General features: G+C 35.7%; 1 protein-coding gene across 17 annotated transcripts in view; it reads right to left on the reverse strand.

Annotated features, from left to right (window-relative positions):
• Positions 1–15,328, reverse strand: part of CDC42BPA (CDC42 binding protein kinase alpha) — a 327,782-nt gene that overhangs the window by 258,890 nt on the left and 53,564 nt on the right. For all 17 annotated transcript variants that reach the window (XM_074385301.1, XM_074385302.1, XM_074385296.1 and 14 more), the window contains exon 2: positions 5,233–5,324. In XM_074385301.1, the coding sequence (XP_074241402.1) occupies positions 5,233–5,324 (92 nt within the window). The remainder of the gene's footprint in view (positions 1–5,232; positions 5,325–15,328) is intronic.

The raw sequence follows: 15,328 nt of genomic DNA on the forward strand, positions 1-15,328 counted from the left end.
ATTACAAAAGACCCAGAATAGCCAAAGCTATCCCAAGCAAAAAGAACAAAACTGGAAGAATTATATTACCTGACTTCAAATTATACTACAGAGCTATATAACCAAACCAGCATGGCACTGACATAAAAACAGACACATAGATTAATGAAACAGAACAAAGAACCCAGAAGCAAATCTACATACCTACGGTGAACTAATTTTCAACAAGGATGCCAAGAACATTAGGGAAAAGACAGTTTCTTCAATAAATGTTGCTGGGAAAACCAAATTATCTATATGCAGAAGAAGGAAACTTGATCCCTACCTCTCACCTCATATAAAAAACAAATCAAAATATATTAAAGACTTAAGTCTAATACCTCAAAGTATAAAGCTACTAAAAGAAAACATTGGTAAAAATTTCCACGACACTGATCTGCACAAAAATTTCTTAAGTAATATTCCAAAACACAGAAAACCAAAGCAAAAATGGACAAATAAGATGACATCAAGTTTAAAAGCTTCTGCACAGCAAAGGAAACAATCAACAAAGTGAAGAGACAACCCATAGAATGGGAGAAAATATTTGCAAACTACTCATCTCACAAGGGATTAATAACCAGAATATATAAGGAATTCAATCAACTCTATAGGAAACAATCTGATAATCCAATTTTTAAAATGGGCTAAAGATTTGAATAGACCTTTCTTTCAAAAAGACATACAAGTGGCAAACAAGCACGTGAAAAAAGTGCTCAACATCACTGATTATCAGAGAAATGCAAATCAAAACTACAATGAGGGATCATCTCAGCTAAGTTAAAATGACTTTTATACAAAAGTCAGGCAATAACAAATGCTGATGAGAATGTGTAGAAAAAGGAAGAGATGGAGATGATTAATGGATACAAAAAAAAAATAGAATAACTAAGACCTACTATTTGGCAGCAAAACAAGGGGACTACAGTGAATAATAATTTAATTGTCCATTCTGAAATAACTAAAAGAGTACAATTGGATTTTCTGTAACACAAAGGACCAACAATAATTTAATTGTCCCTTTTGAAATAACTAAATGAGTACAATTGGATTTTCTGTAACACAAAGGATAAATGCTTGAATTTCCATTTTGAAATCATGTGGATATTCAATTTTCCATGATGCAATTATTAAGCACTGCATGCCTGTACCAAAATATCTCATGGAGTCCACAATATATAAATCTAGTCTGTATCGACAAAAAATTTAAAAATAAATTAAATAAGGTCAGGCATGGTGGCTCTCGCCTGTTAATCCAAGCACTTTGGGAGGCCGAGGTGGGTGGATCAACTGAGGTCAGGAGTTCGAGACCAGCCTGGCCAACATAGTGAAACCCTGTCTCCACAAAAATACAAAAATTAGCCAGGTGTGGTAGTGAGCACCTGTACTCCCAGCTACTTGGGAGGCTGGGACAGGAAAATCACCTGAACCCAAGTGGTGGAGGTTGCAGTGAGTCAGGATCATGCCATTGCACTCCAGCCTGGGTGACAAGAGCAAACTCCATCTCAAATAAAAAAATAAAAAATAAAATAAGAATGTTATGGTCAAATGGCATAAGAATAAAATGCTATTGCTTGTTTTGTACCCTTAAAAAAGGTAAAAATCCATCAAGTTATAGATGGGCATTATTTTTTTTTAAATTGAATGTGTGTGTGTGTGTGTGTGTGTGTGTGTGTGTGTTTACCACAATTCAACTTTTTTTTTAATTTTAGGACCTCAATAAATACATTTTCATACAAATAAAATCAGATCATTTATCATCAGCAGACTTACATTGAAGAAATACTAAAAGGGGCCAGGCATAGTGGCTCACACCTATAATCCCAGCAATTTGGGAGGCTGAGGCAGGAGGATTGCTTGAGCCTAGAGTTTGAGACCAGCCTGGGCAATGCAGCAAGACCCCATCACTACAAGAAAATTTACAAATTAGCCAACCATGCTGGGCACATCTATAGTTTTAGCTACCCAGAATGCTGAGGTAGGAGGATCACTTGAGTACAGGAATTCAAGGCTGCAGTGAGCTATAATCATACTTACTGTGTTACAGCCTGAGAAGCAAAACAAAACTTTGTCTCTAAATATAAAAAAGAAATACTAAAGGGAATTGTTAAGTCAAAAGGATAATGATCCCAAAGGGAAGTACATGAATGTGAAGAGCAGAGAAAATATAAATATGTGGGTAAATCTACATGAATAGGTACACTATATCTGTTGGGGTTTCAAATATATATGGACCTAAGATACGTGACAGCAATGACCAAAAAGAAAAAAGAAAGAATGAAAGAAAGAAAATAGGATAATTGGGAATCGGCAAAATATAAATTTACTAAGGATACATGTGGTAATAATCTCCAGGGTAACCCATAAAAGAAGATAAAATTAAGAAATTCATTGAGAAGGATAATTTAAATATTCCATTAATCCAAGAAAAAGCAAGAAATGAGAGAAAAATAAGACAAAATGAGAAAAACTAATATAAAAAAGTAGTAAATAATACAATTACATGTCAACTGATTAAAAAACAAAACCTAATTATATTCTGCTGAACGGCAAACATACCATATGTTTATAGAAAACTAAAACTAAAAGGACAGAGTAAGATATTTAATGAAAATACTAATAAAAAAGAGCTGGAGTAGTTCTACTCATACCAGATATTTAAAAATTTAAATCACAAAACACTACAGAGATAATGGGAACATTCCATAATGATGAACGAGTTAATCAGCAGGAAGATATAATAACTGTACATTTGTTATCAGCAATAACTGAAAGAAATGAAGACATCCTCTCTCAAGAAATGATAGATAAAGCTGAAAAAAAAAAAAAAAAGGAAGTAAGAATGCGGAGGGCTTAAACTAGATTTTGAACTTGACCTAACTGATATTTACAGAACACTGCACAGCAAATTTCAAAGGATTCTAATCACATACAGTATGTCTTTTAACCACTTTTAAATTACATTATAACTCAATTAAAAATTTAGAAAATTTTCTAAATGTTTAGAAATTGTTTAAATGTTTAGAAATTTAAATTCATAGATCAAAAAATAGAAATATAAAATCATACTGTATTTTGAGCAAAATATTTATAATTGACATATCAAAATACGTTTGCTATAGCTAAAGTTGCTTACAGGAAAACATATAGCCTTAAACATAGATCTGAAAAGAAGGGCTAGATATCAATGCTATTTCAAAAAATTAGAAAAAGAGTAGCAAGCTAAAACCAAAGAAAACATTCTAAAATGCAGAAATTAAAGAAACAGAAAACAAATCTACAATAACAAAATTCAAAAGGCCAAAAGTTAATTCATGAAAAAGATAATAAACTGATAAATCCCTAGTAAGAAAAATTAAACAATGAGAGAAATGATCGATCTAGTAATAAGTTTTAAAAATTAGGTGACATGGATAAACCTAGCAAAACTAATTCATACATAGAACTAGTAATTTTATCTCCATTAAAGAAATTAAACATATTATTTTAAACTTTTTCACTAGCAACCTCTGGTCTCAGATGGCTTCACCAGTTAAATCTTGTAAGCATATGAGGAAAAAAAATAACAATCTTTATTAACTCTTCTGGAGAAAAGTAAAGGAGGGAACATTTTCCTCTTCTTATAAGGCGAGCATAACCAAGATACCAAAATCTGATCAGAACATTAGAAGTAGGAAAATTACAGGCCAATTTATCTCAAGAACATAGGTACAAAGATCCTAACAACACACACACACAGAAAAGCACACAAAGCCCATTGGTACATATAAAGGGGTAACACATCATAAGTCAACTGGGCTTATTTTAGGAATGCGAAGATTGTTTAACATCTGAAAATATAGCAGCATAATTCTACACATTAACAAAGTAAAAAAGAAAAACCATGAGTGTCCCAAAAGATGCAGATAAAGTACTGATGAAATTCAACAATTTTAAAAGTATAATAAGGTTGTTGCGTGTAAGGTCAATAAACAAAATTAAATTCTACTTCTAACTACTACCAAGAAAACAATCAGGAAATGAAATTTCACAAAGAATTCTAATTAAAATAGTATCAGATGTGGAGGTCTTCTATACTGAAGGAAAACTACAAAATGGTATTGAGAGAAATTTATAAAGTCCTAAATAAACGGAATAATATACTATGTGTATGGATTAGCTGACTCAGTTTAAGATGTCAGTTATCTGCTAACTGATCTCCAGTTTCAAAACAAACTTAATCCAAATTCCTGGAAGCGGGGGAAGTGGGAGAGAGGGAGAGAGGGAAAGACCAAGAGACAGAGAGGGAGAGAGGGAGAGAGGGAGAGAGAGAGAGAGAGAGGGAGAGAGGGAGAGAGGGAGAAAAGGAGAGGGAGAGAAGGAGAAGGAGAGGGAGAGAGGGAGAGGGAAAGGGAGAGGGAGAGGAAGGGCAGGGGGAGTGGGGGAGAGGGGGGGAGAGGGGGGGAGAGAGAGAGAGAGAGAGAGAGGGGCTGCGCACGCACGCATGCATGCAAATCTGTATATTTACAAGTGAGTCAAAATTGAAAAACTGATTCTAAAACACTATGAAAATATCCTTTGGGAGGCCAAGGTGGGCAGATCATTTGAGATCAGGGGTTCGGGACCAGCCTGATCAACATGGTGAAACCTCATTCCACCAACGATACAAAAATTAGCCGGACGCCTGTAATCCCTACTACTCAGGAGGCTGAGGCAGGAGAATCTCTTGAACCGGAGAGGCAGAGGTTGCAGTGAGCCGAGATCACACCACCACACTCCAGCCTAAGCAACAGTGGGAGATTCTGTCTCAAAAATAAATACATACATACATACATACATAAAATACTATGAAAATATCAGGGGAGAAAAGATAGGGGGGAGAAAAAGGAAGTCAGAGTATATACACTATCAGGTATCAAGAGTCCTTATAAACTAGAATAAGACAAATAAATAAACCAACAGAACAAAAGAGTGTCTAGGAGCACACTCATATTTTCACTAGTATCTGAAGTACATGTGAAAACATGAATTAGAAAAAAATTCCAAGTAGAAGTATTTCATTCAACACTTTACTTTCTGAGCAATCATATCAATCATAACGGCACAATCACATCAATCACAACTTAACAAATACTGTTTAACAAATAAAAAGTAACAATACTTGTTAAATTATCTCACAACTGTGTTCAACAGCTTCCAAACAATTAGCAGATCTATCAAATCTTAATCTCTTACCTCCCCAAAAGCTCCTCGACCAATCACCTTTAGTATTTCAAAGTCTTCTCTATGTAATCGCATTTGTTTCACTTTAGAAGTAAATGGTTTAGCTGAAACGAAAGAGCAGTATCAATTACTTTCTTAATAAACTGTGATACAAATTAGATATAATTTCTTATTTATGAAAAAATTCAAATTATGATTTAAAAACTGTCAAAATATTTTAAAATCCCAAACTATGAGAATAAACAGATTTAATTTCCCTACGAAAACAATGTATTTTCTTTTATTTCTTACATATAAATTACATTTTTGGAAAGAAATGTATGTTTAAACTCCAAATAACATGAAAGAATGCAAAGCAAGAGGGATGTGAAAATGAGACCAGTTTTAACATTCTCTCAGCATTAACTGTATATTTTAACACAAAGGTCTAAAAAGTAAAAGCACATTTCATAGCACCAGACGGCTCTTCAGCAATTCCCACCAAGTAAATTCATATTTCTTTCACACTCATTCATTCTTTTAAAATGCTTTAGCAACTATCTACAGTATACAAAGCATGGTGGTAATAACTGGAGTTTTTAAAAAGTTTATTACAATACAGTACTTTCCTTCAAGAAGCTCTCAGTCTTCATTCAAAGACAAATATGCACATATGCAGACACAAAATTTAATAATATGATAAAGTTTTAAGTGCTTCAGAATTAGTGGGAATAGAACACTAATTATGTGGATACTAATGCTTCACACAAAGGAGATAACACATAAATTGAACCGTGAAGACTAAATAGAATCTTGCTCCTTTGCCTGGGTTTGACAGAGTAGATACTCCAGGCAAAAGGGAAGAAGATAAGCAGATGAAGAGAGGCAAGGAAGTGAATTTGGGGTGCTAATAATAAATAATCCATGGTTCAGAATTGTGAGAAGAAATGCAAACAAACAAGAGCAAGAAAATGGAAAAGGCTTTGAATTTCATTAAAGGAATTTAGATGTAATCGTATTAATATTTTTAACAGGTAAATTAACATTTTTTAATGATTAGAGCAATTATATATTCTGCTGCCTCTAAGAGAAGTTTAGACCTGTCTCCTTTCCTCTCCTCAGGTCCCTTTTTATGCTTTAAAAAAAAAAAAAAAAGGAGTTGATAGGATTAAAAGATTGTAATAAATGGGTGTAGCTATGCTCTCCTCTCTTCCTTCCATGGACCCAGAGTGTGATAAGATCAAAGATACCTATTTGAGCATTAGGGGAGTGAAACAGATAGGTCATATAATTTGCTTTGGTTTAAAAGTATGCATTTAGCCCTAACTAGCGGAAAAAGGGTACTCTGCACTGCTTAGCCAAGTCTACTAGAGATTTCTGTATCTGTGTTTTAGACTGTGGAAAGGAAAGAGATAGGATTTCTATCTGGAATTCACACAACAGAGAAGACAAAGAGAAAAAAAAATTAGCTGGATGTGGTGGCACATGCCTGTAGTCCTTAGCTACTCAGGAGACTAAGGTCAAAGGATCACTTGAGCCCAGGTATTCCAGGTTGCAATGAGTCATGATCACACCACTGCACTCTAGCTTGGGCAAAATAGCAATGTCTCTTAAAAAGCAGTAATACAAGAATAAATAATAACAAAATTTCATTGGAAATAGCGTCCAAAAATATATAGTGCTTAAGGATAAATTTAACCAAAGAGGTGAAAGACTTGTACAATGGAAATTTTGCTTGTACAATACAAAATGTTGCTGATAAAAATTAAAGACTTAAATAAATGAAAAGGCATCTAGTATTCTGGATTGGAAGATTTAATATTGTTAAGATGACAATAGTACCCAAAGCAATCCACGGATTCAATGCAATCCTTATCAAAATTACAATGGCATTACAAAAATTAAAAAATTCATCCTAAAATTCATATGGAGAGAAAAGAATGGGAAAAGTATTTGCAAATCATGTATCTACTACTAAGGAATTAATACAGAAATATATAAAGAACTCCTAAAACTCAACAACAAAAAAAAACCCAATTCAAAAATGGGCAAAAGTTTTAATAAACATTTCTCCAAAGAAGACATATAAAAATGAAAAAACAGTGAGTTCATGTCCTTTGCAGGGACATGGCTGAAGCTGGAAGCCATCATTCTCAACAAACACACACAGGAGCAGAAAACCAAATACCACATAATTAGCATTCATCAGTGAGAGCTGAACAATGAGAACACATGGACACAGGGAGGGAAACACCACACACCTCGGCCTGTGGGGGATGAGGGTCAAGGGGAGGGAGAACATTAGGACAAATACCTAATGCATGCGGGGCTTAAAACCTAGATAACAGGTTGATAGGTGAAGCAAACCGCCACAGCACATGTATACTTATGTAACAAACATGCATATTCTGCACAGGTATACCAGAACTTAAAGTAAAATATAGTTATATAAATAAATATATATAAAATAAGACATATAAAAATGGCCAATACGCATATAAAAAGATGCTCAGCATCACTTATCATTAGGGAAATGCAAACCAAAACCACAATGAGGTATCACTTCACAATCTCTACAATAGCTGTAATTTTTTTAAGTTAATTAAAATAAAACAGAAAATAACAAGTGATAAAGAGGATGTGGTGAAATTGGAACCTCATACATTGCTAGAGGGGATGTAAAATGTTACACCTCCTTTGGAAAACAGCTGGGTAGTTCCTCAAAAAGATAAACATAGATTTACCAACATATCGCAGCAATTCCATTCCTATGTACCCAAGAGAATCAAAAGAGGAGATTCAAAAGGATATCTGTGCAATGATATGGCATCATTGTTCACAGTATCCAAAAGTTAGAAACTATCCAAATGTTCATCAAGAGATGAACAGATAAACAAAATGTGGGTGATATACATATATATGTATATGTGTATACATGTATACATATACACACATATATACATGTGTATACACATGTATATATACATGTATATAGGTATATATGTATACATGTATATGCACACACACACCCCAGTATGTTAAGTAGCCCTAAAATGAAGTTAAAGTCTGATACATGCTATAACGTGGATGGATCTTGAAAACATGCTAAGTAAAATAAGCCAGGCATTAACAGGAAAATATACTATTTCACTTATATGAAATATCTAGAATAGGGAAATTCATAGAGACAGAAAGTAGTCTGAGGTTACTAAGAGCTGGGGGACAGGAGAATGAAAAGTTATTGCCTAATGGTTATAGAATTTCTCTTTGGATAATGAAAACATTTTAGAAACAGATAGTGATGGTCATTATATAACAGTATAATTTAATCACTGAATTGTACATGTAAAAGTGGTCAAAATGGCAAATTCTATTATATGTATTTTACCGCAATTTAAAAAAATTAGTAAGATACCAATGCCATTGAATTGTACACTTCAAATGGATGAACTGTTTGGTATGTCAATCATGTCAGTAATGCTGTTTTAAAACAAAATAGGAAGATTCTGGGCACAGTGGCCCATGCCTATAATCCCAGCACTTTAGGAAGCCAAGGCAGGTAGATCACCTGAGGTCAGGAGTTCAAGACCAGACTGGTCAACATGGTGAAACCCCGCCTCTACTATAAATACAAATATTAGCTAGGTGTGGTGATGCGTACTTGTAATCCCAGCTACTTGGGAGACTGAGGCAGGAGGATCACTTGAACCCAGGAGGTGAAGGCTGCAGTGTGCCAAGATCATGCCACTGCACTCCAGCCTGGGCAAAAGAGCAAGACTCTGTCTCCAAAAAAAAAAAGAAAGAAAGAAAGAAAAAAAGAAAAAAAAAGGAAGAAACCTTTTCCAAAAATTACACACAATTTTGACAAGGGTGGATGATACATACATGTCTATTAGAACTAAAATGGGACCAGGTGTGGTGGTTCTTGCCTGTAATCCCAACACTTTGGGATGCCAAGGCAGGTGGATTGCTTGAGTCCAGGACTTCAAGACCAGCATGGGCAACATGGTGAAACCCTGTCTCTACAGAAATACAAACAGAAAAATTGGCTAGACATGGTGGTTTGTGCCTGTAGTTCCAGCTACTCAGGAGACTGAAGTGGGAGGGCCACTTTAACCGAGGAAGTGAAGGCTGCAATAAGCTGAGATGGCACCACTACACTCTAGCCTGGGCCAGAGTGAAATTCTGTCATAATAACAACAACAACAACAACAACAAAAACCTAAATTGAACTAAAAATGGGAGCCTGACTATGCCTCCAAATAATTAAACACCAACTTTCTATACTTAAAAGAAGCTTTGATTTCTACTATATCACAAAAACGCAAAACAAAGGTATCATTAACCCATAACCTAGTTCCTCTGCAGGCTAAATCAGAAATCGAGAAAAAGTACGCTGCAGAGCTGACACTTCAGGTAAATTATAACTGACTATTCTAATTTGGGGTAAATATGAACAATAAACAATAAATATTAAGAATAGTAAGTGTCTATAGAGCAGTATACAGTTATCTTGTCATGATGATGCCCTAAGTAATATAAAGAAAATGAACCAAAACAAAGCTAAGGGTTACACAAATCATTACTGAGCACTCCATCCATAATGTCTGGGACAGTTTAAAAGGTGCTTTAACAAGTGATAGCTCAGAGTTCAGAAATTCAATGATAGAACCAAAAGAACATGTATCAATTAGTAAAATATTTCTTATTTCTATTTCGAATTTGGAAAAAAACTAATTATTCATTCAACTGATTCCCGAAAAAAAGTTCATTAGCAATATTTAACAAAGTGCTTTCATACAAAGGTATGTTCTTAAAAATTATATCCACCAAAAAGCCCATTTCAAGCACACTGTATGATTAAAATAATTTTGAATATAAAAGACGAACTGCAAGAGACTTTATATTCATTACAACAATTGAAAACTATTTAATAATCACTATACTACTGCTCCCAACAAAAATCAAGGAAATATGAGGTATCGATGAGATCTGTTATACTGGTAAATAAATAACATGCTATTCTGAATAGATGCTATTAGTGACATTTCACAAAGTAATATATCATCTAATGATAATACCTTGACTTTCTTCAGTGCTGTATACTTAAATGACTACACTTGTGGCATACACTTTCTGAGGTACCTGCCAAGCCACCTCCCTCCCATTTTTCTGAAAATCTCCCTGTCAGTTCTCAGGGGTGAGCCAAGTGCATATTGTGAGGCCTCATTTAACTAGCTAGAGTTAAGTACACCAAAGTGGACACCTGACCTAAGGTGGGGGACAAACAATTTAAAACCTAACTCAGAGGCAGTCTTTGCAGATGATTACAAGAATTAACATACAAACTCAGCAAGTGTTGGGGCAAACATTCTACTATGAGGCTAAAAGCAAAAGATAACATCAGTTCCACATAATGAAAGAGAAAAAACAGATGCACAGAGAAAGGCAAAGACATTGAGTAAAGGAAGTGTTCCGATAGCTTCCTTATTCCCAGGGTTCCAGTGATTCTGACATTTGATTGTATCCGTGCCTTGGATTCCCCGAACACCCCTGAATCTTATGCTAACTACTTGGTTTTCAGCTGACAACTAGATACAGTTAGCTTCCAAACTAATACATAATTTAGTCATCATAAAATTCCATAAGCTATATATTATTAACCCTCATTTATTAATATTATAAGGCCTAAAGATAGTATGTGACTTGCCAGCCAAAACTTGACTACTCAGTCACAGTACTTCTATGACACAGCTAGCTCAGAGGACACACCAACTTAGAAGTAACAGCTTGGAAGTAACAGTTTTATGTAAATTAGAATTTGTCCAAACTTCAAGAATGTGATGTAAAAATAAATAAATAAAATAGAATCCTTTAATCATTGTCTTAATGTACTCCATTTTTAAAAGTGCTTCTTGGCAAAAAAAAAAAAAAGATTTAGTAATAACAAACTTTCTGTGTGATAATAACAATCTTAGCAGGCATTATTTTATTGGGAGCCATCTAAGCCAAGTACCATACCAAGAACTTTCCATTTTACAGAAATTTAAAAAAAAAAAAAAAGGTTTAGAAAGATAATATGAATTGCTGAACATTACATACCTAGTAGGTGGCAAAGACAGGATTAAAACTCAGATCTATCAGGCTACAAAGACTTTCCAATATAACAAGTTGCCTCTTGGGGAGAGAGATCCAAGATGGCTGATCATTAGCAGCTCGGGATTGTAGCTCCCAGTGAAAGCACAGAGAACAAGAGGACGCCACACTTTCAGATGAATTCTTGTTGCTCATGCACCAGGAGATTCCCAGTGGAGGAGCCCCACGGGTCACCAGCGTGACTCTTGTGGCCGGGGAGGCGGTTTTGCCTGCGCCTCGGAGCTGCGGTTCTTGGTGCAGAGTCAGAAAAGCACCATCAATCTTAACGCCACTGTTTTAGCTGGCACAGTGGGATGCTCAGATTCCCGCGCTGCGAATCAACAAGTTGGATGTCCACTCAGAGACCCAATTACAAAGACGGTAATTATAAAGACCACAGATGGATAAATCTATAAGGAAGTGAAGAAATCAGCCTAAAAAGGCTGAGAATACCCAAAATCAGAACACGTCTCCCTCTAGAGGGGATCACAGTTCCTCATCAGCAAGGGAACAAGGCCTGATGGAGAACGAGTGTGTTCCATTAAAAGAAGCAGGCTTTAAAAGGTAGATGATAAGAAACTCCTGTAAGTTAAAAGAACTTGTTCTAACCCAATGCAAAGAAACTAAGAACTTTGAAAAAAAGGTTTGACGAAATGTTAACAGGAATATGCAATGTAAAGAGGAATGTAAGTGAATTGATGGAGCTGAAAAACACAACACGAGAACTTCGCAAAGTATGCACAAGTTTTAACAGCTGAATTGATCAAGCAGAAGAAAGGATATCAGAGGTCAAAGACCAACTTAACGAAATAAAACGAGAAGACAAGATTAGAGAAAAAAGGATAAAAAGGAACGAGCAAAGTCCCAAGAAATATGGGACTATGTGAAAAGACCTAATCTACGCTTGATAGGTGTACCTGAATATGACGAAGAGAATGAATCCAAGCTGGAAAATACGCTTCAGGATATTATTCAGGAAAATTTCCCCAACCTAGCAAAGCAGGACAATATTCAACTCCAGGTAATACAGAGAACACCACAAAGATATTCCTCAAGAAGAGCAAACCCAAGGCACATAATCATCAGATTCACCAGGGTTGAAATGAAGAAGAAAATACTAAGGGCAGCCAGAGAGAAAGGTCAGGTTACAAAGGGAAGCTCATCAGACTTACCACAGCAGATCTCTCAGCAGAAACCCTACAAGCCAGAAGAGAGTGGGGGCCAATATTTAACATCCTTAAAGAAAAGAACTTTCAACCCAGAATTTCACATCCAGCCAAACTAAATAAAATCTTCTGTGAACAAGCAAGCACTCAGAGATTTCATCACCACCAGGCCTGCTTTTACAAGAGCTTCTGAAAGAACCACTACACCTAGAAAGGAACAACCAGTATCAGCCTTTCTAAAAAATACCAAAAAGTAAAGAGCATCAACATAATGAAGAATTTACATCAACTAATGGGCAAAACAGCCAACTAACATTAAATGGCAGTATTAAACTCACATATTATTAATTCTAAATTTCAATCGACTAAATCCCCCAATCCAAAGACACAAACAGGCAAATTGGATAAAAAGCCAAAACCCTGAATGTATGCTGCATCCAGACCCATCTCACATGCAAGGATAAACAAAGACTTAAAATAAAGGGATGGAGATTTACCAACCAAATGGAGAGCAAAAATAAATAAACAAAAAGCAGGAGTTGCCATTTTTGCCTCTGATAAAATAGTCTTTAAAGCAACAAAGATCAAAAGAGGCAAAGAAGGACATTACATAATGATAAAAGGATCAATGCAACCAGAAGAGCTAAAGATCCTAAATATATACATACCCAATACACGAATACCCAGATATATAAGACTTACAAAGAGACTTAGACTCCCACACAATAGTAGTGGGAGACTTCAACATTAATATCACACAGATCAATGAGACAGAAAATTAACAACGATATCCAGGACTTGAACTCAGATCTGGAACAAGTAAACTTAATTAACATTTACAGAACTCTCCACTTTAAATACACAAAATATACACTCTTATCAGTATCATATCATACCTACTTACAGGTTTAAATGAAATATTGGTTGGCAGCTTGTTTGTTATTTTCTTCCCTCATTTTTTTCATGTCTCCATTATTAAGCACAATTATAGGCATACGTATTTTTAGACTGCATTCTAGCCCGGGCAATAAAGCAACATCCCCATTCTCTCACCCTCTTCCTCTTTCTCTTTCTTCCTCTCCTTTATTCTTTTTTTATTTTATTATTCTTTTTCTTTCTTTCTTTCCCTCTTTCTTTTTAAAAAACAAAACAAAAAAACCAAAAACTTTTAAGTTTTTTCCCTGCACCTAATTCACACCCAGCAGTCTTCTAAAAAAAAAAAAAAAAAAGTTGCCTCTATTCACAAAGCTTTGAAATAAACACAGATGCTGAAATTAGGAGATCCAAAAATAAAATAATTCTAAGTTAAATAAAAAAGGTCTTTTTAAAACTGAAAAGAAGAAAGTATATTTCTATCTGAGTTCCTAACACACTGCCTGGGGTTCACTGTATACCATTTAATGAACAGATAAATGAATAATTCTAGAAGAAAAAGAACTCAAAGTTCCAATACGAAATGCCAGGTATACCTTGCAAGGTCCATCTTTCTTCCTGCTCTGTGTAGCCCAATATCCAAAAATAGAGCCTCCTTTAATTCTCCCTTCCAACCTCCTTCCTCCCCACAACTACTGGCCAGGTGACAGGAACATAGATTGCAAGCCACTAGTGATAGCTACCATGGTGTAAGAAAGTAAGTCCAATAGAAAGAGAGGGTGGAAAGGCAGAGGCCTAACTGAGAAGATGAGGATTAAAGACAGAGTCTAGAGGAGTAATATAAGAGACCTGGAAGAGAACAGAGTGCTGGAACATTTTAGCCTTCCTTTCACCCATTATTTTCCTTCTTTCCTTTCTTCTCGAATTTCTTCAGTGGGTTTCCATTCTACCATTCTTCCTCTCCCTTATCCTTTCTACTGATGCTAAGCTGCAGTGGAGTAACAGAAGAATCTGGAACCAAGAGTAGGGCAGGGAAAGAGAATAATTCATGCAAAAAGGAGACTAGAAGAGATTAGGTAACAATGAGAAAAAAGTAGTTGCTAAAGCCATGTTAAAATTGTTATCAATTATATTAGGCTCTATGTCTAAATTCTGCAAATAAAACACACTATGTACTTTTAAATTGATATATAGTAAAAGATTATGAAATAGGTCGGGAGCGGTGGCTCACGCCTATAATCCCAGCACTTTGGCAGGCCGAGGTGGGCGGATCACGAGGTCAAGAGATCGAGACCATCCTGGCCAACATGGTAAAACCCCGTCTTTACTAAAAACACGAAAATTAGCAAGCCGGGCGTGGTGGCGTGCACCTGTGGTCCCAGCTACTCAGGAGGCTGAGGCAGAAGAATCGCTGGAACCCAGGAGCTGGAGGCTGCAGTGAGCCTGGGAACAGAGCAAGACTCTGTCTTTATAAAAAAAAAAAAAAAAAAAATCATAATATATACTGTGATTATAATGAGTTACACTAAGAACAAAGTTACAGGTGGTATATGAGACTTTTAAAAATCAGAGACACATGAAGATAGATACAGTATTATTCACCTTTAAGCACCAGTATCTTTCATATTAAAGGGTTTTTTTTTTTTTGGTTTTTGTTTTTTTGGTTTTTTTTTGAGACGGAGTTTCGCTCTTGTTACCCAGGCTGGAGTGCAATGGCATGATCTCGGCTCACCGCAACCTCTGCCTCCTGGGTTCAGGCAATTCTCCTGCCTCAGCCTCCTGAGTAGCTGGGATTACAGGCACGCGCCACCATGCCCAGCTAATTTTTTGTATTTTTAATGGAGACGGGGTTTCACTATGTTGACCAGGATGGTCTCGATCTCTCGACCTCGTGATCCACCCGCCTTGGCCTCCCAAAGTGCTGGGATTACAGGCTTGAGCCACCACGCCCGGCA

This window comes from Saimiri boliviensis, chromosome 14 (assembly GCF_048565385.1).
Source record: "Saimiri boliviensis isolate mSaiBol1 chromosome 14, mSaiBol1.pri, whole genome shotgun sequence".
Classification (NCBI taxonomy): Eukaryota; Metazoa; Chordata; class Mammalia; order Primates; family Cebidae; genus Saimiri; species Saimiri boliviensis.